The sequence below is a fragment of the Vanessa cardui genome, chromosome 22 (genome assembly GCF_905220365.1).
Source record: "Vanessa cardui chromosome 22, ilVanCard2.1, whole genome shotgun sequence".
NCBI lineage: Eukaryota > Metazoa > Arthropoda > Insecta > Lepidoptera > Nymphalidae > Vanessa > Vanessa cardui.
The window spans coordinates 11,305,966-11,328,048 of record NC_061144.1 but is presented as its reverse complement, the minus strand read 5'-3'; the positions used below and the strand labels follow the sequence as shown (position 1 = coordinate 11,328,048).

The 22,083-nt window shown below is 33.9% G+C and overlaps 2 protein-coding genes and 5 non-coding genes across 7 annotated transcripts; 6 read left to right on the top strand and 1 right to left on the bottom strand.

Annotated features, from left to right (window-relative positions):
* The first annotated feature begins 3,099 nt into the window (after positions 1-3,099).
* LOC124539483 lies at positions 3,100-3,261 on the top strand. The gene has a single exon (XR_006967031.1). It is a non-coding gene; the product is annotated as a U1 spliceosomal RNA (small nuclear RNA).
* A 1,503-nt stretch (positions 3,262-4,764) lies between these two features.
* Trnac-gca lies at positions 4,765-4,836 on the top strand. The gene has a single exon. It is a non-coding gene; the product is annotated as a tRNA-Cys (tRNA).
* A 1,066-nt stretch (positions 4,837-5,902) lies between these two features.
* Trnas-cga lies at positions 5,903-5,984 on the top strand. The gene has a single exon. It is a non-coding gene; the product is annotated as a tRNA-Ser (tRNA).
* Positions 5,985-6,587: 603 nt separating this feature from the next.
* Positions 6,588-6,749, bottom strand: LOC124539482. Its single transcript, XR_006967030.1, has one exon. It is a non-coding gene; the product is annotated as a U1 spliceosomal RNA (small nuclear RNA).
* Positions 6,750-7,246: 497 nt separating this feature from the next.
* On the top strand, positions 7,247-7,365 carry LOC124539527. The gene has a single exon (XR_006967074.1). It is a non-coding gene; the product is annotated as a 5S ribosomal RNA (ribosomal RNA).
* Positions 7,366-10,184: 2,819 nt separating this feature from the next.
* On the top strand, positions 10,185-15,739 carry LOC124539472 (glucose dehydrogenase [FAD, quinone]-like). The gene is made up of 5 exons (XM_047116870.1): positions 10,185-10,244; positions 11,190-11,445; positions 13,427-13,584; positions 14,096-14,210; positions 14,281-15,739. Exons 2-5 carry the CDS (start codon positions 11,197-11,199, stop codon positions 15,616-15,618), a joined length of 1,860 nt encoding a protein of 619 aa, XP_046972826.1. The 5' UTR covers positions 10,185-10,244; positions 11,190-11,196; the 3' UTR covers positions 15,619-15,739.
* Positions 15,740-18,507: 2,768 nt separating this feature from the next.
* LOC124539372 (glucose dehydrogenase [FAD, quinone]-like) lies at positions 18,508-21,177 on the top strand. Its single transcript, XM_047116744.1, has 4 exons — positions 18,508-18,756; positions 19,144-19,301; positions 19,602-19,716; positions 19,830-21,177. The coding sequence occupies exons 1-4, from the start codon at positions 18,508-18,510 to the stop codon at positions 21,174-21,176; spliced, it is 1,869 nt and encodes a 622-aa protein (XP_046972700.1). The 3' UTR covers position 21,177.
* The last annotated feature ends 906 nt before the right edge of the window (positions 21,178-22,083 follow it).

The window sequence follows — 22,083 nt, the reverse complement described above, 5'->3', positions numbered from 1 at the left end:
TATGATATCCGAAATATAGTTGGTCTTTTTCAAAGTTTTTTTGCTGAGTTCGATTACAGCTCTTTCGAGGGATCCTTGTAGTTTACGCCGCGTGACGTATTAAATCCGCATTTTCGAAAGTCTATTTTTGTTTTATTCGCAAGTTTCCTTTGAAATTGTCCTCGAAGTAGTTTCTTACTCATATAAACGGAATGCTTAATCTATCCATATTAAAAAAAAATTAGTTAGTCAACATCAGCTTCACTTAAAATCAAAAAATAAATAAAATTTTAACAAAAAGAAAAACCGACTTCAAACAAAACACTATTTTAAAACAAATGAATATGTACGAAAAAGTAATAAAAATAATTGCGTATTTAACATATTTTTTAGAGTCTTCCTAAGTTAAATGAAATGAAAAATATTAAACTACTTAAAAGTCGATTAACGATTATATCATGTAGTTATAATTATTGTTATATTTGGAGTCGGTGTCAGCCAATAAAACCCAACAGTATATCTATCAAAAAACAATACGAGAATACTTTAACAAATATGTTTTTTACAAATTACCTTTTACACAATAATATACTGGATCAATCAAGGGGCTCGTATCGCTTCTTTCTTTTGATTGTTGGGACAAGGGCACCGTGGCTGACACCGGCTCCAAATATAGCAATAACTATAACTACATGATATAATCGTTAATCGACTTTTAAGTAGTCTAATATTTTTCATTTCATTTAACTTATGAAGACTCTAAAAAATATGTTAAATACGCAATTATTTTTATTACTTTTTCGTGCATATTCATTTGTTTTAAAATAGTGTTTTGTTTGAAGTCGGTTTTTCTTTTTGTTAAAATTTTATTTATAGAGCTGATTCTTCTTGTCAGGGACTATAAATGAGGACTCTGAAGTCTGGAATCCCATGCTGATCTTAAAAACACCGTTGTACCGATTATATAAAGACGGCCATCGTTTAAAGATATATTATCTTTTTCAACCGACTACAAAAAGGAGGAGGTTATCAATTCGTCTGCATGATTTTTTTTTAATATATGTTTGTTACCTCATTTCTTTTAAGTGGGTGGACCGATTTTGATAATTTGTTTTTTGTTTGAAAGGTAGTGCTTCCTGTGTCGTCCCATTTTAATTTTATCCTGTTCTGATGATTGTATCCATATGAAAATGATATAAGTCTTAAATTTGCATTATGCATGTGCGGCTGACACACACTCCACCGGCTCCAAATATAAAAATAACTATAACTACGTTATATAGTCGTAAATCGACTTTTAAGTAGTCTAATATTTTTCATTTCATTTTACCTAGGAGGACTCTAAAAAAGATCTTTAATATGTAACTATTTTTATAACTTTTTTTTTTGTTTGAAGTCGGTTTTTCTTTTTGTTAAAATTTTTATTTTTGCTTTCTAATCTTTTTGTTATTCGATCATTAAAACTAAATTATTTTCTATTAACCAATCGTGTGTCTATGATAATTCACAGTTGCACCTAACCTTACCTTACGGTACTTACCTTCAGGTATAACACACAGGTCTTTAACGTAGAAAGTAAGATTATTTACAAGTGTGTATACTAGTAATAAAAATGGACCCAAAATTGTAAAACACCCATTTTTAATGAAGATCCATAACATTTTGTTCGATTAATGAAAACTCGTTGGCCTCTTTAACTTAAGTATGAATGGAATAGATCAAGAGCTTTAACTTTGAGCTTATAAAGAAGCTTTTCATGTTTTGCGCTACCAAATGCTTTAGACATATCACATATTCCAATTGCTTTCTGTGATTTTTTCCGCACACTGTTAATATGTTTAAGTGAGTTTGAATTGTCGAGCAACTTCTTTTAAAATCGATGCTCACTATGAAAAATGCTATTTGTACCGGAATGGACAACAAGTTGATTTAAAGTATGTTTTTTGAATATTTTTCTTAAACATGGTATTGAAATAGGAAGATGATGACCGTTTCCGTTTCCAATCTTGATAAGTGTTAAAATTTAACTAAATTTTAAAAAGTTAGGAATTAAACCAGTGTCTAAACTCTCGTTAAAAAAATATTGCTATATACAGAAAAATAACGTGTATGATTTTGTTATTAAATTTTATCGTCATGCTGCATATGCCGTTACTTTTTTTTTAATATCGGGGATGTTCAATCATTTTTATTTTTATTTTTTATGGAATAGGTTGGCGGACGAGCATATGGACTAAACGGACTTTAATGATATCTATTGCAAAGACAGTGTTTAATGAAAAATCAGTAACGCATTTAGATTTACATTTGATAATTCATATATTTTGCAGTCACAGAAAAGATCACAAACAATACACGTAGAAGACAGAAGTATCGTTGGTTATTCGTGTCTTTATATGCTTTAATTAAAACGACTTAAACAAACACTCAATCGTGATTTGAGTCAAAATAATTAAAATCTTAAAGTTCATAATATTGCACCGATATAGCCTACGTAAGTATATAGATAGGTAAGAATTACCAGAGCTACTAATCGCAATTTCATTTCATAGGCTTTTTTGTTGTACTCAATTTATTAGATCTAGATAGATATGTTAGCCACAATGCCAAGCCAAGCAATCCAAGCCAATATGTACCCCTTACATTAGTTTGTTTATGTTTACGGCATCTGCCTGTATAAGTTACTAGCGTAACCTGCGGCGTTACACCGCAAAATTTATAAAACAAACTTCTTCTTCTAACTTCCTTTCACCCTCTGTGTCGATGTCTACGATGTCCTCGATATCCACACCTTATAAGGAAAATGCTTGGGAAATTTCAAGCTTTTAGGTGTTATAGCTTCTAAGATTTCGTGATTAATCAGTGAGTGATATTTCAGTTTTTGTGAGTGGAAAAATTTATATCAGCTCTTATCTTCTAACATCGTCTAGCTTCAGCAGAGCCATCTATATTTCGTATATTTCGAGGGTCGCCTTTCATGTATTCTCCTTAGCCCTAAAGTTGCCTATATTACTTTACATTACGATGTCGTCTCGCTAGATGTCGCTAGTAGTACATTAGATCGCGCTAACAAAGTTCGCTGTCCGTGCATATATAACGACGCGAAGCGTGGAGCAACGCATACTTACCTGGCGTAGGGGATACCGTGATCATGAAGGCGGTTCCCCCAGAGCGAGGCCTTTCCATTGCACTGCGGACGGGTTGACCTCTGCGATTATCCCTAATGCGGATAACTCGGACGCGTAATTTTTGGTAGTGGGGACTGCGTACGCGCCGTCCCCCTTATAATATACCTTGTTAAATATAATTACAAGCAAGACTACTTGATATTGTAATACTGTAAATCGTTAATATACTTGACATTTGCTCAAAATATAAAACAACCGTAACATAAAATGTCGAATGAAATTACACATACGACTATAATCCAGCATTTCCTAACATTTTTAATCCGACCAATCCCTGCATAACAGATCCGTAATCGAAGACTTGTTAAGAGTTGATAACGAGTGATATTAAATTTTCTCGTATAATATATTGTACTACTCTACTAGCAATAAACTCTACAGCGCTATCTCTTCAGAGTTTATTGTTATGGATTTCTACGTATATACGATATACGATAGACTTTTTGCAAGGAAGATGCTTGTATACATGTTGGTATCGTTGTGCCATAATCCGTCTAATAACTAAGCCAAGTCCAACTGCCGAACTGGTCAAAAGAAAATATTTGAAGAACTTTTTGAATTGAACGCAAAAGTTCGTCACAATAAGACGTCAAATTTTTTATAAGGCCTGGATTAAGACACGAAGATGTTGATATATTTATGATTCGTTTTTAAGATCGAAAGTAAAATGAAGTATTATGAATTATTAAAATATTCTTATGTTATGATTTATGTAAATAAATCTCAGAACTAAAATCAAAACTATTCCATACAAAAAAAAGCCAATGACAAGCGATGTTCCCAGACGGACCAAGTACTGGACGCGCCTTCAGAGACAGGACGAGAACCGGTGTACTAAACTGCTCCTACCATCTAGTTTTCTGTTAAAGTATTTGTTACTTCGCACTAACCAGTTTTTCTCGTTGACAATAGATGGCAGCACAACATCACTAAAATAATAAACAAGTCGCTTCCCGCTGTCTATCTGTCTATGTATTTAGATTTAGAAACTGGATTTTGGAACACAACGAATTTCGTTACTTTTTTTTTAACAGATTTATTGATACAAAAGGTGTGTATATTAAATTTGATAATTTAAAGGGTTTCTACTAACACAGCACTTTCATTGCAAATGCTGGCTAAACTCTACGAGATAGATCGTAAATTACAACTTACACTTTCACTTAATATGATTAATGAGGTCCTTTAAAATTAATATTTTCAAAGAGTGTGAAGCCGGGGCTAGCAAGTATAAGTATGAAATACAATATCATAAACTTACTTACATAAGTAATAAATTTAACGATAAAAAAATCATAAGGTGAATATATTTTAATGGCCGCGTTTTTTTATAATCTATATTCCATAATAAATAATGCCTTGAAAATATTTCTGTATCATAAGGAAAGCTTAGAAAAAATATACTAATATTTAAGACAGAAATATACATGTTTAACTTTGTGATATCTATCTAAGAAACACTAGCTTTATATTTAATCAGGAAGTTATTTACTGAAACAATTTTTTGTCCCTATTTGATAACAATAAGAGATAAGCGTAGAGTTATTAATAGATTATTAATACGAAATAGTTAGAAAATTTTACTCGTTAAGTCATCGGGGATATAGCTCAGTGGTAGAGCATTCGACTGCAGATCGAGAGGTCCCCGGTTCAAACCCGGGTGTCCCCTAGTAAAGTACTATTTTATATTTTTTATGTAATATTTATTTCAACTGGTATATTAATAATTGGATTAAATCAGACTTTTTGTCCGAATATAAATTTAGGGCACCATAAAAAGATATAAAGGTAATAAGATCGGGTAACATAAATTAGTGATGCATTATATATTTTATAACGTTAAGTATTATTACTCATAACATATATGTTTCTCAAAAGTTGGATTAAGAGCAAAAAATAGTCTGTCATCTGCAGGTACAGGTATAAAACAAACAATAAAATATATAGATAAATACAGTGCAATTTTCAACGTCCACATGTTTGTGTAATCACGCAAATTTTTAAAATGATTTATATACAGCTACAATTAGTGGTACAAATCATTTGGCGAAAAAAAACATTACTCTTTTGCAGTGGTTTGGCGGCCATTGGGAACTGTCAAAAAAGTATGGCAAGGTGATATTCGTGAATGCCTACTCGACGATGATATGCTGTCCAAAAATTAGCCTGGTACAAATGGTTGAATAGTTTTATAAAAATTAATGTATTCGCGTCGGTATGGCGGGCTGTAAGCCACACCCGAGAAGTATGGCATTACGCTACCGCCTACTTCTGTTTTTTCGACTATCTGAAAATACAAGCATTTTTGTGGAACAAATCGTTCGACACTCATAATTTTTTCGAGGAATTCGATTAATGCCCATGCGATTGGGCCGCCGGTGCGAGCGCTATGACCATAACGTTCCTTTTTGCCTTTACGTAATTAGACCCCTGAAGAACCGCCATACTGGTACAAATGACCAAATATTTTGTCATTTTCATCTCCCGGTCTATTAATGGAATTACATATCGATGGGGTACCATTTAGCAAAGAGAAAGCCAAATACCTCAAAAAAAATCCCATCTGTAATGAAGGCAACTTTCTAAATCCAAATTTGTGACTCAGAACATTGATTTCAATATAATAAATTTACATAAAATAATGCGTCCAAAATATAAACATGTTAATAAACATTTGCTTAAAAATGAATGGAAAGTATTTCTTACTGAATTACTTTTTCGTCAAATCCTGTGTAGCAGTCGTGGCCGAGTGGTTAAGGCGTCTGACTCGAAATCAGATTCCCTCTGGGAGCGTAGGTTCGAATCCTACCGGCTGCGAATCTCTTTTGGCCTTTATTTTGTGCTATAATAATAATATCAATATACACCTACTAATGATACCATGACAGTACAATTTTAAGTATTTCTATATTACCTCTAGTATTGCATTTATTTTTGTAAGTTTATGTTGTTTTTTTTTTATAATTTTCATATTAATATTTTATTCTTATAAAATAAACTGCAACACCAAAGCATATGATATATGGTCTGCGGGTGAGTTGATCAAGATATTAACTGTTGCTTCTCAATATATTTTCTGCAATGTTATGTATGTACGATAAAATATTAATGATTTTATGAGAAAGTGTATACTCATAGCATTGTGTCATGGCAATGTGTACTGTTTTTTAACAGGATCCAAGGAGGCGTTCAAAATGCCTCTGTTGCCTAATTACAAAAAAAATGTTAAGGATTGCTTGTATACAAAAGGTTATTATACAATTGATGAGTTTATAATCGATAGCACACCTTGGGAATAAAACGATCGCCTTCTGGCTATTTCATTTCATATTTAATTTCGCCGGTTCTTCTCAGGTCAGGGTATTTTCTTAACCGGTAGTACTGTTCCAATTGACCATGATTATACAATGTTTTATTTAAGGGGGACGGCGCGTACGCAGTCCCCACTACCAAAAATTACGCGTCCGAGTTATCCGCATTAGGGATAATCGCAGAGGTCAACCCGTCCGCAGTGCAATGGAAAGGCCTCGCTCTGGGGGAACCGCCTTCATGATCACGGTATCCCCTACGCCAGGTAAGTATGCGTTGCTCCACGCTTCGCGTCCTTTTATATCCACGGACAGCGAACTTTGTTAGCGCGATCTAAAGTACTACTAGCGACATCTAACGTGACGGCGACGTATCACGTTACAAATGGATTAGTTTTAAAATGCAACCGTAGTTAAGACTGCTCCCAACAGATCTAAACCCTGTTGGAACTTCAGCAAGAATATGTTATAAATGACCGCTTGCTAATATTTTGCATTCAATTTGAGAGGTATTAACAACGAGAAACAATTATCCGACAAATTATTTGAAACAGTAGTATTTTGCTTACTAATTTTTGGGGATGGGCTTGCCCGTTGTGGCTAGACACCCACTTGTCAGATGTTTTACGGACAGAAAATAAAACATACTTAGTAATGTTGTGTGGCGGATTGTAAAAGTTCCATCCTCAGTTTGGTCGACATTTCTAAATTTTATACCAAAATTTTAAACTAATATACGCAAGACCTATACGATATATTAGAAACTCGATCGCCAACGTCCATACCACGTTGAATACACCGGTTCTCGTCCGATCACCGAAGTTAAGCAACGTCGGGCGCGTTCAGTACTTGGATGGGTGACCGCCTGGGAACACCGCGTGTCGTTGGCCTTTTTGCTTTAATTATTTTTAGTTTATAGTATATATTATTTTCCTAAGTCTTTGTATCATTATATTTGACTCCTCTTACAATTTTGTCGATTACATCATCTAATGATACAATTATATTGCTTTTTTTTTCAAATAACCCATCATTCATTCATTATCATTATATGTTTATCTATTTTATTTAAAAGTGTGTGAATGTATTTCCTTGAATATGTCATGTTTATCTAAAAAATAGTTTAATTGGTACAATTCTGCGTAAGGTACAGTTTTTTTGAATAATAAATGTACTTATTTAATATCAAATTTCCTTTTATATTACTGGGCTTACAATTACTTTTGATTCATGCTTATGAATTTAGCTAAATAAAAATTAAAAATATATATAATACATTATAAATAACATAAATACCAACTTGTTTTCGTTAATAGCCGTATTCTACTTTTAGCTACAATTTATTTAAACGTACTTTCATTTTTTTAGAATGTAGTGGTGCCACAACTCCGTTAGGTGTAAATTTAAGCCTAAAAAAGGGGGGTTTTATAATTACGGATGACTAGCGACCCGCCCGGCTCCGCGCGGGTGCAATGACATGAAACCACTGTGGAAACTTCTAAAATTATCAGTGTTTCTTTACTAAATTTTCAATGTTTTATATACAAAAGTTTTCTCGCGAATCATCTCTTGAATCTATTAAAAAAAAACCGCATCAAAATCCGTTGCTTAGTTTTAAAGATTTAAGCAGACATAAGGATATGGGGACAATGCGACTTTGTTTTATACTATGTAGTGACAAATCTTTGTATCTTTGCGTCTTTCGTGGCATTGTTGTTCCCAAATATCTCGACAGATTACGATATTACTTGATGAAATATTTAATTGTTTTGCGACCAATAAACCCACAAACAACTGGACTTTATGTATAGACATATTTTTTTAAATGGTCCATTTACTTCAAGTTATCAGTTATCAAACACTTTCAAGATGTATTCTCATTTATCCAAACTTGGATCTACAAATAAATAAAGACCCACTCAACTTCGAATGATAACAAACTAATAATTTTCCATTTAGTTGCATTTTCCTTACAAATATGCAATTACGTTTGAAGTACATGTCTGAAAATTAACATAAGATACCGGTGACAATTAATCATGCATAACCAATATGTATAGGATTCACGCGTTTGCGGGTAGCTACACTTACCATTCTTTATTATACTACCACCTAACCACCACTAGATATCACTAACTTATCATATAATCCACCAACCATTAAAACACACCGTTACCACATGTAAAGCTTACCCCACGTAGCTTAGCAGTTAGAGAAGTGCGGTGCGCAAAAGTTGGCACACAAAGTAAACGGATGATAAAAAACACCAAAAGACTTATAAGCGAACAATAACAGCATTCCCTTGGTGGAAGGGCTTTGTGCAGGTCCGTCTGGGTAGGTACTACCCACTCATGAGATATTCTATCGCCAAACAACAGTAAGTACTTAGTATTGTTGTGTTCCGGTGAGACAGTGTAAGTACGGGTACAAGGGTTATAACATCGTAGTTCCCAAGGTTGGTGACGCATTGGCGATGTTAGGAATGGTTATTGTTTCAAACAGCGCCATTTTCTTCGGACGGTGGTTATAATTGTTTTTTTGCAATAACACCCTGATAACGGGTATTAATAAAAAGTTAATCAATCACAGAACTGAGTAGTATTTGCCCGGATTCGAATCCCCTATTTTTAGTTCCTATCTACTTCTATTCAATTTGCCATCGTAGTTCGCAATTAATAAAAACCTTATTAAGATAAAAAATTATCTAGTTTATTTAGTGTAGTTCAACCTTCACATAGGCGGCCATGTTTACCTCATATACAGCCCTAGATTATATTTCTAGGCCAAATAGAATGAGGGTGACTAGGGGTACTGTAAAATATAAGAAAAATGAGTCAAATAAAATTGTCTTATCACTAAAATAAAATTTTAAAAATGTTAACAGTAAGTATTTCATTAGTGGCGAGGTATTAGAACTTACTGTTTACTTAAAGGTACCTATATATTTAACTAAAGACAGTAAAAGGGAAAAGAATCTCCAGATTTACCCAAGGGCCTCTACGGGGCTCAATCAATACCGCCATTTATAATCTATATATCTAGTATACAAATGAATTTCAATAATGTGTAAAGCAATTTTTAAGTAAAAACAAACAAGAAGTGTGTTCTTAAGTTACAAAAACGCACATTAAAATCAGATTAACAAATTTATCTCTTAAACTGAACGCTCATTGGTCGATTATTGCGTCATCGGTTACCACCGACCAATAAAAGGATTTATAATTTGATTTTGCTCAACGTTTTAGAAAGAGGGGTATAACTAATAATTGATTATCAGGCAGTCAGGAAATTATTTTGTATTAGGCATAGAATAATGTCATTTCTTATTTGCCACAGGCTTTAAAATCTGGCGTTCATGTCTTAGAATAAGTATTGGCTTCTTCACGAGAAGTAGAAGTCTGGAGTAAGAATGATAGTAGTAAAATATATGTGGCAATTATAGTAGGAAATCTCCAGATTAATTATCTCCCATGGAGAGTATTTTTTTTGTTAATTTAATATCTATTCTCCCCGATTAAATCCTTTTTTGCGCAGATACTTGTGCACTATAATCTTGTTTGTTGGGTGGCAAGTATTTTCTGGTCCAATTACAGTCAGGAGGAAATATTCTTTCGTTGTAAGATTTTTTTCAACAGCAATTTCCTAATTTTAACACTGTACTGAACCCACGCTGGAAATGGCATGTTATTGTTATCGTAGCCCTTGACTGAAGTTCCTTCGTGTCTGTTTATATATCCTGTATAGTCTTCGAATATACGCTGTAACAATTGTACGTAGAATATTTGCATTAATATTTTTCTGATAAAATATTATTTATATATACGTGCTTGTGTTTTTGGACACGTACAGTACATATCGGAATTGGTCCAATTATTCGATTACGGAGTACTTTTTCTGTTCTGAGTCTCTTTTTAATAATTAGAGTTTATTAGAGAAGTTTATTTTACTGGTAACCTGTATCATTTCTATCGGATTATGCAGATATTGGTAGATTTTTGTGCTGGAGTATTATAGTATAAAATTTTTGTGTGTAACCGTGGACAACGTTATCATAATTTTGGGTAAAGATGTTAAAACTTTATAATTTCATTAAATTGATTTAAATGGTAATAAATTAGAAATGAAGGCACTAACATTTAAAATACAATGAAAAATAACGATAAAATACATCATTGTCAAGTTGAATTTTAGTGAAACGTTTATATGTAAAGTTTAAGCATATATGAGTTAGTTTTTATTACATATATTCGTATGTTAATACGAAAAACCACGTGATTTCACAGCTAAGGGTACAAAATAATGTAGCAAAAAACGAATTTAAAGGAAATTTCCATTAAAGACAGTTGTATTGAAATCGTAACTAGCGAGCGAAAGAATTTGTTTATTTACTTTACCATATTATCCATGTCTAAAAAAAACCTTCCTCTCGAATCCATCTATCTATTAAAAAAACGCATCAAAATCCGTTGCGGAATTTTAAAGATTTATTTATTTAATGCCACACTGTATACATATCATTACAGGATTGTGCCCCAATTCGATATTAGGTACAGCACTTTAAAAAAAAAATTAATACATCTATCCATGTTATAATAATATATATAATACTAAATTGTATATATTTATTTATATATAGATCTATACATAGGTACCGATAGCGGTAAGTGACTTTGTTTTATACTATGTAATGATGATGATTTTATATGTTTGACAGGTTTAAAATGATTTGGCAACCTTTGAACCTAACCGAAGTCTGTCCAGCGTACACGCCCCTCACCGCTTGCTCTCCCTTCGGATATGTTTATTTGAACTTATTGGTGCAATTATATGGAGGTTCGCGAGATGAGAGGCCACATAGAGACTACAAGAAACCGGACGACATCAGAGATGAGTACGACTTTATTGTCGTCGGAGCCGGCTCTGCGGGTTGTGTGGTTGCCAACAGGCTATCTGATAACCCCAACTGGAAGGTAAGTTTTCATACAAATACAAAAACAACAGCCTGTAAATTCCCACTGCTTGGCTAAAGGCCTCCTCTCCCTTTGAGGAGAAGGTTTGGAACATATTCCAACACGCGGTTGGTGGAATGCACATGTGGCATAATTTTTTATGAAATTTGGCTAATGCAGGTTTCCTCACGATGTTTTCCTTAACCGCTGAGCACGAGATGAATTATAAAGCCAAATTAAGCACATGAAAGCCTGGGTTTGAAAACACAATCATCGGTTAAGATGCACGCGTTCTAACCACTGGGTCATCTCGACTTAATTTTATAGAAATAGCCAAACAAAAACTAATTGTTCTTATGTAAAAAAACAATAAGCGGTGAAACTATTTTATTACACAATGTTAGAATATACAACAAATTTAGACTATGTTCGTTAGATAGTAGAAAAACCGACCGTGTCATCTATGTATGTTATATCTACGATGACGTCACGTCAGCCATACTTGAATATCATGATATGTAAAATTAATTAAAACTATTAGAATTTCAAATGAATTTCTCTAATAGGTAATATCTTAGTTTACTATATTTACTACTTTATAAGAACAGTTTATACCGATACAAGACAAAGTTATTTAAATACAATAAAACGCATTGTCGGAAGGTGTGTGTTATGTGAAACATGGTACTTAACTCAAATCTGTGGAATATAGCAAGGATGATACTAAAGCCTAGTTCGTAGTCGATTGACACAGGACACATATTTAATTCCATACTCATTTTATATGATTCATAACATTTTTTCCGCATGTCCAGGGCATAGGGTGTATAAAGTTCCAAGCATATTTATCGTTAACGTAAAATCGTGCATAGTCAAAAGTTTATATTCACACTACAAAATAGTTTTTTTTTTTGATAATAATTCCTCAAACACACACGAAAATCAAAATATAGACTGAAACTGTAATTGATAATTAAGACATTGAAAATATGTTATAATTTTATTCGAAATATGCAGGTTTCCTAATGACATGTTTCTTCACTGGCGTTCAGGATATGAATTATAGACACTAATTAAAATACAGCGATACTTCCCCGCAGTCTTCGCTAAGATAATTTAAACCACTGACCCAATTCGACTCCTAAATTAAAAGTAATACATATTTAGGTATATTAATTAATTATGTTTTAATTAATTGTTTAGTACAAAAGGAACTACAAATGTTTTACAAGTATTTGATTACTCAAATCATCATTAAATATTTGTAATCGTTTTTAAAGTTAGGTAATGATGTTTCAATCGAAGCCAAACTAACAACATTCGAGTAGTACTTCCTCTAGCGTGTGAAATCATCATTAATTAATTATTTCATTAGCACTTATATTTACACAGACCTAGCTAAATATGCGGCTTTACCCGCTCGAAATTTATGTAACTTTACCTATAGCACACGTAAAAAATATTGACTCAATACATACTTTTAAAAAACAATTATCAGATTATTTATTGAATAATAAGTAGATCTAATTTGTAATAAAGCAATTAAATTTAATTTGAGTGTATGGGACCAAGTTAAATGTATAAATTATATATGATTATTGTTTTGTTTGTTGCTAGTAAATTTTGTTTTGTATGCGTACCTACAATAATACATATATGTTATATATATAATATTAAATATAATGGCTACGACGATGGACTGTAAGTGAACATTACTTTAATTTATTGTTGTCACATAAGTGACAATGTACGTGTTGATAATAAAATTCTTTAAACCTAACCTAACTCTTAGCCCATTGCAACACCTAGAAGGATTAAAAAGTATGTAGAATAAAGTTCGAATATAATGTTGAAAGGCACGCGCGTCTCATATATGTTACGATTACTTACAGGTTACAGTATCCTCACGATGTCTGAGGTGGTTGAAGTCTACATATCACATAATTATTGACTTTAAGGTACTAAAGAGGTGCTATATATTACGCTACTCCATACTTCCCAGGTGCTTCTTTTGGAGGCAGGTCCAGAGCAACCAGATGTGACATTAGTTCCAGGCCTATCAACTGCTCTTCTTGGATCCAACATAGACTGGGCTTACACGACAGAGCCTAATGGAAAGAGCTGTCTCGCTCATCCAGGGGGGAGATGTTCTTGGCCAAGGTATTGTTATTATTTTTAAATGGTGGAAAAGAGTAACTACTGAGTTTCTTGCCGGTTCTCGGTAGAACCGACTTGCTGAACCGGTGGTAGCTTCACTTAAAATAGTTGTTAAATGACAAAAGTGCTTGTAAAAGCCTACTTGAATAAAGTATATTTTGATTGATTGATTGATACGACAGCAGCTGCTGTATGTATTTTAATTATGTATGTAGAAGTTTGATAATACAAATTGTAATGACTGAATAGAATTTTCAAAAAACATACATCGATACTTGACAAGTACAAAACAAATAAAACGCCTTTTGTAGCAAAAAATCAGCTTGGTACGATGAACTAAAATGTATTGTACCAAGTAGTTCTCACGTAAATCTTAAAGTTAACACGTAAATTTAAAATGCATGCCTGTATTGTGACTTCTTTGCATGCATAATGAATACAAAGAAGTCTGATAAGTCCAAATTAATTTATCTTTAACAAGCTATGATCTAAACCTAACAAACAATAATTTTAGAGGTAAAATGATGGGAGGGTCAAGCTCAATCAACTCAATGGCATACATCAGAGGGAATAGAGCTGATTATGATGGTTGGGCGGCCCTTGGCAACGAAGGTTGGAGCTACGAAGATGTAAGTACTTAAAACAATAATTAAGCTACACAAAAGACTTTTTAATTTATTGTTGTTTTTACTTGAAAAGGTACTACCGTTCTTCAAAAAATCGGAAAGAAATATAAACATAGAAGCTTTGGATGTCATACACCATGGCGTTATGGGAGAGCAATACGTGTCAAGATATCCTTACATAGATAAACCTTCGTTGATGCTGACCGATGCTTTCAACGAAAGGGGCCTTCCTCTGACCGATTACAATGGAGCCCAACAATTGGGCACCATGCAAGCCCAGGCGTTTTCTCTTTCGGGTGAAAGAGTTTCAACGAACACGGCCTTCATACAACCCATCAGATATAAAAGAAAGAATCTTACCGTAAAACCGAATTCCGAGGCCCTGAAAATACTTATCGATGAAAACAAAAGGGCGTATGGAATAATTTATAGCGAAAATGGAAACGTTTTGACTGCATTTGCTAAAAAGGAAGTGATAGTCAGCGCAGGATCGATTAATTCACCAAAGTTACTGATGTTATCGGGCATTGGGCCGAGAGACCATTTAGAAAAAATAGGCATTCCCGTCATACAAGACTTAGCTGTTGGAGAAAATTTACATGATCATGTAACTTTCAACGGTGTGATTGTAGCTTTATCTAATAAAACAGCAACAACAGTCAGCAAGGATGAAGTATTGGAAGCAGTTCAAGATTACGCTGACATGAAAATCAAACGTGGTCCGTTATCTGGCAACGGCCCGGTCAACTCCATATCGTTCATTAAAACTGATCCAGATTTAATAGCGCCGGATGTACAATTTCAAGTGGACCACGTTCCGAATTGGAGAGAATTTCTCGAAGATCCGATAACAGCCGAATCAGTTTCAATTTTCCCGACGGGATTCTACGACGCTGTCCTACCGAGGACTATGAATATAGTTCCTAAAAGTAGAGGCGCTCTGTTACTGAACGAAACTAATCCGAACGGTCCACCAATACTTTACGCGAATTACTTCAGCGACGAAAGCGACTTGATACCTCTATTAAAAGGCGTCAGATTTCTCCTATCTCTAGAAGATACAGAAGCATTTCGATCGAACGGGGCATATTTCGTTCGGGAGCCCCTTCCAGCTTGCAGGGATCACGTGTGGGGCACAGATGATTACTACATATGCTTGGCGAGGTCATACACGTCGACGACTTACCACCCAGTGGGGACCTGCAAGATGGGTCCAAAGTGGGATGAAAAGGCGGTTTTAGATAATCAGTTGAGAGTGTACGGCGTTTGTGGGTTGCGGGTTATTGACGCGTCTATGATGCCGTTTGTCAATCGAGGGAACACGAACGCCCCGGCGATAATGATTGGAGAGAGGGGCGTGGATTTCGTCATCAAGTACTGGCATGAGCACAATGAACCTTATTGTACCTAATTATATTTAACGTAACGTACTTGGTGGTAGGGCTTTGTGCAAGCCCGTCTGGGTAGGTACCACCCACTCATCAGTTATTCTACCGCCAAATAACAGTACTCAGTATTGTTGTGTTCCGGTTTGAAGGGTGAGTGAGCCAGTGTAACTGCAGGTACAAGGGACATAACAATTTAGTTCCCAAGGTTAATGGCACATTGACGATGTAAGGAATAGTTAATATTTCTTACAGCGTCATTGTCTATGGGTGATGGTGACCACTTACCATCAGGTGGCCCATCTGCTCGTCCACCAACCTATACCATAAAAAAAAACGTACGTTCGCGATTATTTGGCCAAGTAAACCCATGTAATGTATTATTAAAAAAACAATATTTAAATTACATTTTTTTAATGCATTCGTTGTTTTATTACATAAAACCAGTTTGCTTTATTACAATTTAGTTAAACGTGATTCCTCCCTTTCTGTCATGGCTGATTTGATATTAGAGAGAAGAAGACAGCATTATTTAACAATTCACGCTCTGTATAACATTAATATTGGGTTTCTACTTATTTTTTGTACGATTTAATGTTTACAAATATCAATTTAAGTTATGATTACTGTTATAGGTATCTATTCGAATTTCAATACAAATATGAAATTCGAGTGTCTGTTTGCAATATTAAAGTAACCGCTTTTTACTTAATGTAGGTATATGTATGTTTACTTTACACACACCATCACATTTCTTTTTTTCCAAATTTTGATTTCCAAATCACAATTTACAATCATCGATGATATTGAACAACAAACAACACCCCAATCTATTAGGGTTTTAAAATATAAATAAAATAAAGACGTTTTTCTTTAAATTGATACTATTAAATTAAATACATTGAAAAATATACGAATCGATACATTATACTGCTACTAAAACCGGATCGTGAAAGTAAAATTAATACTACCAAGAGTTTTTAATTAAAATATAAATATAATTTCAATGATTGCAACAAAATTATTCATAATAATTTGGATACTTCAAAATATATCTACCGCATAATCATAAGCAGATCTTCCTTTTAAATTAAGGTATACTAATGGCATAAATGTTGCAACACAGAAAAATTAAAAGTAAGTACTGAGTTGTGTGTTTTAAAACATTTTATTGCATTCATTATGATATCAATTTAAGCTTCTATAGTTCATAATAAATACTAAATGAAACGAAATTTTAAGTCCATCTATAGTGTCTAAGTGGTCACCATCACCCATAGACAATGACGCTGTAAGAAATATTAACTATTCCTTACATCGTCAATGTGCCACCAACCTTGGGAGCTAAGTTGTTATGTCCCTTGTGCCTGTAGTTACACTGGCTCACTTACCCTTCAAACCGAAACACAACAATACTGAGTACTGTTATTTGGCTGTAGAATAACTGATGAGTAGGTGGTACCTACCCAGATACACACCGTATTTGAACATCAAGTGAGCCAGTGTAGTATCGTTCTAACAATTGTCGGTATCAAGGCTTCTAGATTACGGGGATTATAAACACCAGTGCCTATGGTGAATAGCTGTCTATTTTCAGATGAAATATTAACCGTCGACAGCCCTAACATGAATAATAAAAGACATTTTGCATTTTTATTTTTAAATAACTATCCCCAATTTCAATTATTCATTACGACAAAATATATGAATAAAACATTACACTCATAAAACTGATAATATATAAAAATATATATATTAAAGTAACTAATTGTTGGTCCTCAACCATTCCAGTTTTTGATACGCTATCACAACGTAGGACCTTATTGAGTTGAAAAGTGATGTATAGACAGAAAATATATAGAATATTGGATATTTTATATTAAGATAACGACTAAAAAATCCAGGTATTTTTTTAAATTAATTTCATTCTAAGCCGATTAACAGAAAAAGAGAATGTCCGAGAGAAATAACTGAGGATCTATAGCATATTCCAATCAAAGCAGTGGCGGATTTACCAATAGTCTAAGTAGGCCGGAGCCTAGGGCGGCAGATTTAGAAGGGCGGCAAATTTAGCCTCAATCTGTTATTTTCTTACAGAAATTAAAGAAAAAAACTTATAAAAAATTATATATATATATACATATATATATATATATATATATATATATATATATATATATATATATATATACACATTACGTCCGTAATCCGTTTATACGTCACTACATAGCGAGTTTGAAAAATAATCTAGTAACTGACAGAAATAGCAGCTAGTTTATAATCATACTAATAACGGAAAAAACCGATGTAATGGGGACGATAGAACACAAATCATAAATGTTGCAAAAAAAAGTTGAGGCGGCAAAAATTTAATAGCCTACTAGCGGCAGACTTGTAAATCCGCCACTGAATCGAAGGCAGAATAAATAAACATGTTTTAGATTTACGTATTCCATGTAATTTGTTCATAGCTCTGTATTGAAAACTTTATTAACAGTACAACACTATTCCACTTTACTAGGCACAGGTTCCAACAAATGACTGATTAAGCAATAATTTAAAAGACTGATGAATACTAATATTAATTTTAAAAGTCAGATTCGGAATAAGCATTTAAGCTTTTTAACCGTATAATAATGTGTAAACGGCTAATAAAACAAGGCTAAAAGGAAGTATATATTTAAACATTTATATTATAGATCGGGCGGGGTTAACAGAATTGTCAACAGAAAAAGTTATTTTAAAATTGTTAAAATTAGTCGATGAAAGTTATCTGTTGCTCACTTTGACTCCTTATCGGGGAATTAAAGAAGGCAAACGTAATAGCGCCGGTTCCAAAGTGCTTTGTGCCCCGTTCCTTTTGTGCGTTATGAGCTGCCATTAATTTATGAAGTCCAATCTTTTTCAGGTTCGTAATGATTTGGCACCCTATAAATCTAACCGAAGTTTGCCCAAGCCAAACAAATGTTACAGCCTGCTCTAACTTCGGATACATTTATTTGAACTTATTAGTTCAGTTATATGGAGGTTCCCGGTATAAGAGACTAGAGGCGGACATTAAGGAACCAGATAATGACAAGGATGAATATGACTTTATAGTGGTCGGAGCCGGTGCTGCGGGCTGTGTGCTCGCTAACAGGTTATCCAAAAATCCGCAATGGAAGGTAAATAACTAACGATTAATTTTACTGTATTCTACCATGAGTAATGTGTGAGTGTCACTTCTGATAATTGGTTGATTTATTTATATTAAATACTCGTAGTATTTGTCTTGTAATGTAAGTTGGTGTACGAGCAAATAAGCTTCATGGTAAGTGGTCACAATTGCCCATAGAGTAGATTAGTACTATGATTTGTATTATTTATACTATTCATCACCATTAGACAACCCTGTAAAGTGCCTGAGTAAAGTTTAATGTCCCAAGTACCTGTAGTTACACTGGCTAACTCCCCATTCAAACCGGAATACAACAATCCTAATTGTTGCTTTTTGGCAATACTTATTAATAATATCACATCTTTATTAACTTCCAATAGCATGACTTCCACAGGTGCTTCTTTTGGAAGAAGGACCAGAGCAACCAGATGTAACCCTTCCCCCAGGTCTGTCAACATCCTTTCTGGGGTCTAACATATTCGTGTCTTACACAACTGAACCAAATGGTAAAAGCTGCCTCGCTCGTCCTGGAGGAAGATGTTCTTGGTCAAGGTACGGTGGTATTTATATTGAAAAGATATCCATAATGAAAATGAGAAATCATGTTTTAGCAAGTGACCAAGCCTATTAGCAAGGTATTAAAAAAAACACAACAAAGGGTAAAGATTTTCGTTAGGAGGTTTCAAGTTTGTAACATCAATATAGATACGAAATCTTCTTAATGACTACATAATCTTAAAAGATTTTGAATTGTTGTTATTTCACTTAAAATTTTAGTAAAACCAGCGTTAACAATATTATACCAATAATAAACAAATATAACACCCTTAGCTATTGTATATACCTTTGTAGAGGTCGCGTAATGGGGGGTTCCAGTTCAATCAACTCAATGGCATACATCAGAGGAAATAGGGCCGATTATGATGGTTGGGCCGCGCTTGGCAACGAGGGATGGAGCTACAAGGAGGTAAGTATTAAAATATGATATTTATTAATAAACGTAAGTAAATGATTCTCTTTGCTAAACATTTACTGTAAAGTGCCTTATGACAAAAATATGATGATTAATTTATATCGCAGGTATTGCCATTCTTCAAAAAATCAGAAAGAAACAAAAACATCGAGTTTTTAGATAGAAGGTATCACGGAGTCACAGGGGAGCAATACGTGTCCAGTTATTCTTATGTAGATAAACCTTCCTTAATGGTGACTAAGGCTTTTATCGAAACAGGCCTTCCTTTGGTCGACTTTAATGGACCCCAACAAGAGGGCGCCTCGCAAGCGCAGGCATTTGCAAATTCAGGAGAAAGAGTTTCGACCAACTCAGCTTTCATACAACCCATCAGATATAAAAGAAAAAATCTAACAGTCAAAAGAAATTCAGAGGTCATTCAAATACATTTCGATAAAAATAAGAAGGCAACTGGTATTACTTATATTCAGAATGATAAAAAACTAACTGCATATGCTAAGAAAGAAGTTATTGTTAGCGCCGGGGCCATCAATTCACCGAAATTGTTAATGCTTTCTGGTATCGGACCAAAAAGTCATTTGGAAAAATTGAATATACCAGTCATACAAGATTTAGCCGTTGGAGAAAACCTACAGGATCATGTTTCTTTCAGCGGCGTAACATTCGCTTTGTCTAACAAAACGGCAACAGCAGTCAGCAAAGAAGAAGTATTACAAGCAGTAAAGGATTACGCTGAAATGGAAATTAAACGCGGCCCATTGTCTGGTAACGGACCGGTGAGCACGATCGCATTTATAAAAACTGAAAAAGATCTAATCGCTCCGGACATAGAATACCATTTCGGTCATGTTTCTGATTTGGAAGAATACGTTGAAGATGTATTAACAGCTGAGCAAGTCCCAATTTTCCCAACGCCATTTTACGACGGTCTTTTAGTGAGGGCGATGAACTTAGTTCCTAAAAGTAGAGGCATGCTTTTATTAAACGAATCTAATCCACTCGGCCCTCCGCTGATATACGCAAATTACTTAGGTGAAGAAAGTGACATCATCCCATTGTTAAAAAGTATGAAATATATTTTGTCGTTAGAAAATACTAGAGCATTTAAATCGAATGGCGCATATTTCGTGAGGAAAGTCCTGCCAGCTTGTAAACATTACGAATGGGGTACTGACGAATACTTTACTTGCATGGTGAGAGAATACACGGTTACCACTTACCATTATGCGGGGTCTTGCAAGATGGGCCCGAAATCAGATGAGAAGGCAGTTTTGGATAATCAGCTGAGAGTTTACGGCGTTTGTGGATTGCGAGTTATTGACGCGTCTATGATGCCCGTTGTTGTTCGAGGCAATACGAACGCTCCTACTATTATGATAGCAGAAAGAGCTGTGGATTTCATTATTAAGTACTGGCAAGATAATAGTGAAGCTTATTGTGTTGAGGCTCATTAATTTCCTGTTCAATTGTTTGCACAAGTCTTTGTTAATAAGATTAAATTAACGAAAGAAATTATATTTCGCGTGGGTCGAGTAGTAAGAGAAATAAATTGATATAATTTTCTGATGCATTGATTTATATGTATATAAGACTAAAATAAATAGTAAAAAAATTCTCTCCTTTAAAATAAAATTAAAAAACGGTTTCTATCGTCGGTTCTTCTCAGGTCCGCTATCTTAATTTTCAAACTTCAACGCTTTTATAAATCTTTATTCAAACAACTCCTTATTGAATAGAAGCATATTCCACCACGCTGCTTTAGTGTGGGTTATTGAATTTACATGTGGCGGGATTTCGTTGAAATTAGACACATTTTCCTTAACTGAAACCGCAATCATTGGTTAAGATATAAGCACTCTAACCACTGGGCCATCTCGGCTCTTATTATGATTATTAATTTAATTTCGTATACCGTAAAACGTTTCTTGGTTCTTAAATATTAACATAACTCAAAGATTACCAATGTCTCTTGAGACCAGACTATAACATTATAGTAGTCTTTATTTAACTTAGTATTTTTATTATTTGTCATATTTTAATTTATTTGAAATGGAATCGACGTAAATCAAATTTCGCTATTTCATTAACAATTCTTTTAATTCAACCTTATAAAATGACTTTCCCAAAATTTTTGGAATATGTTTATGTTATAAATTTGAATGTAACTTTGTCTTACAGCTAAACTGCTAAACTACATTTGATGAAATTTGAAATAAGCTTGAACACCAATGATGAACATTCTACTTTAGCTAGCTAGCTTGTTCCCTTTTTAAACCATTAAAAGTTTTACTCTAGTAGGTATAACTAGGATATGCCTGACTTTCAATATTTGTAAATATTTTATTAGACGCCGCATTTACT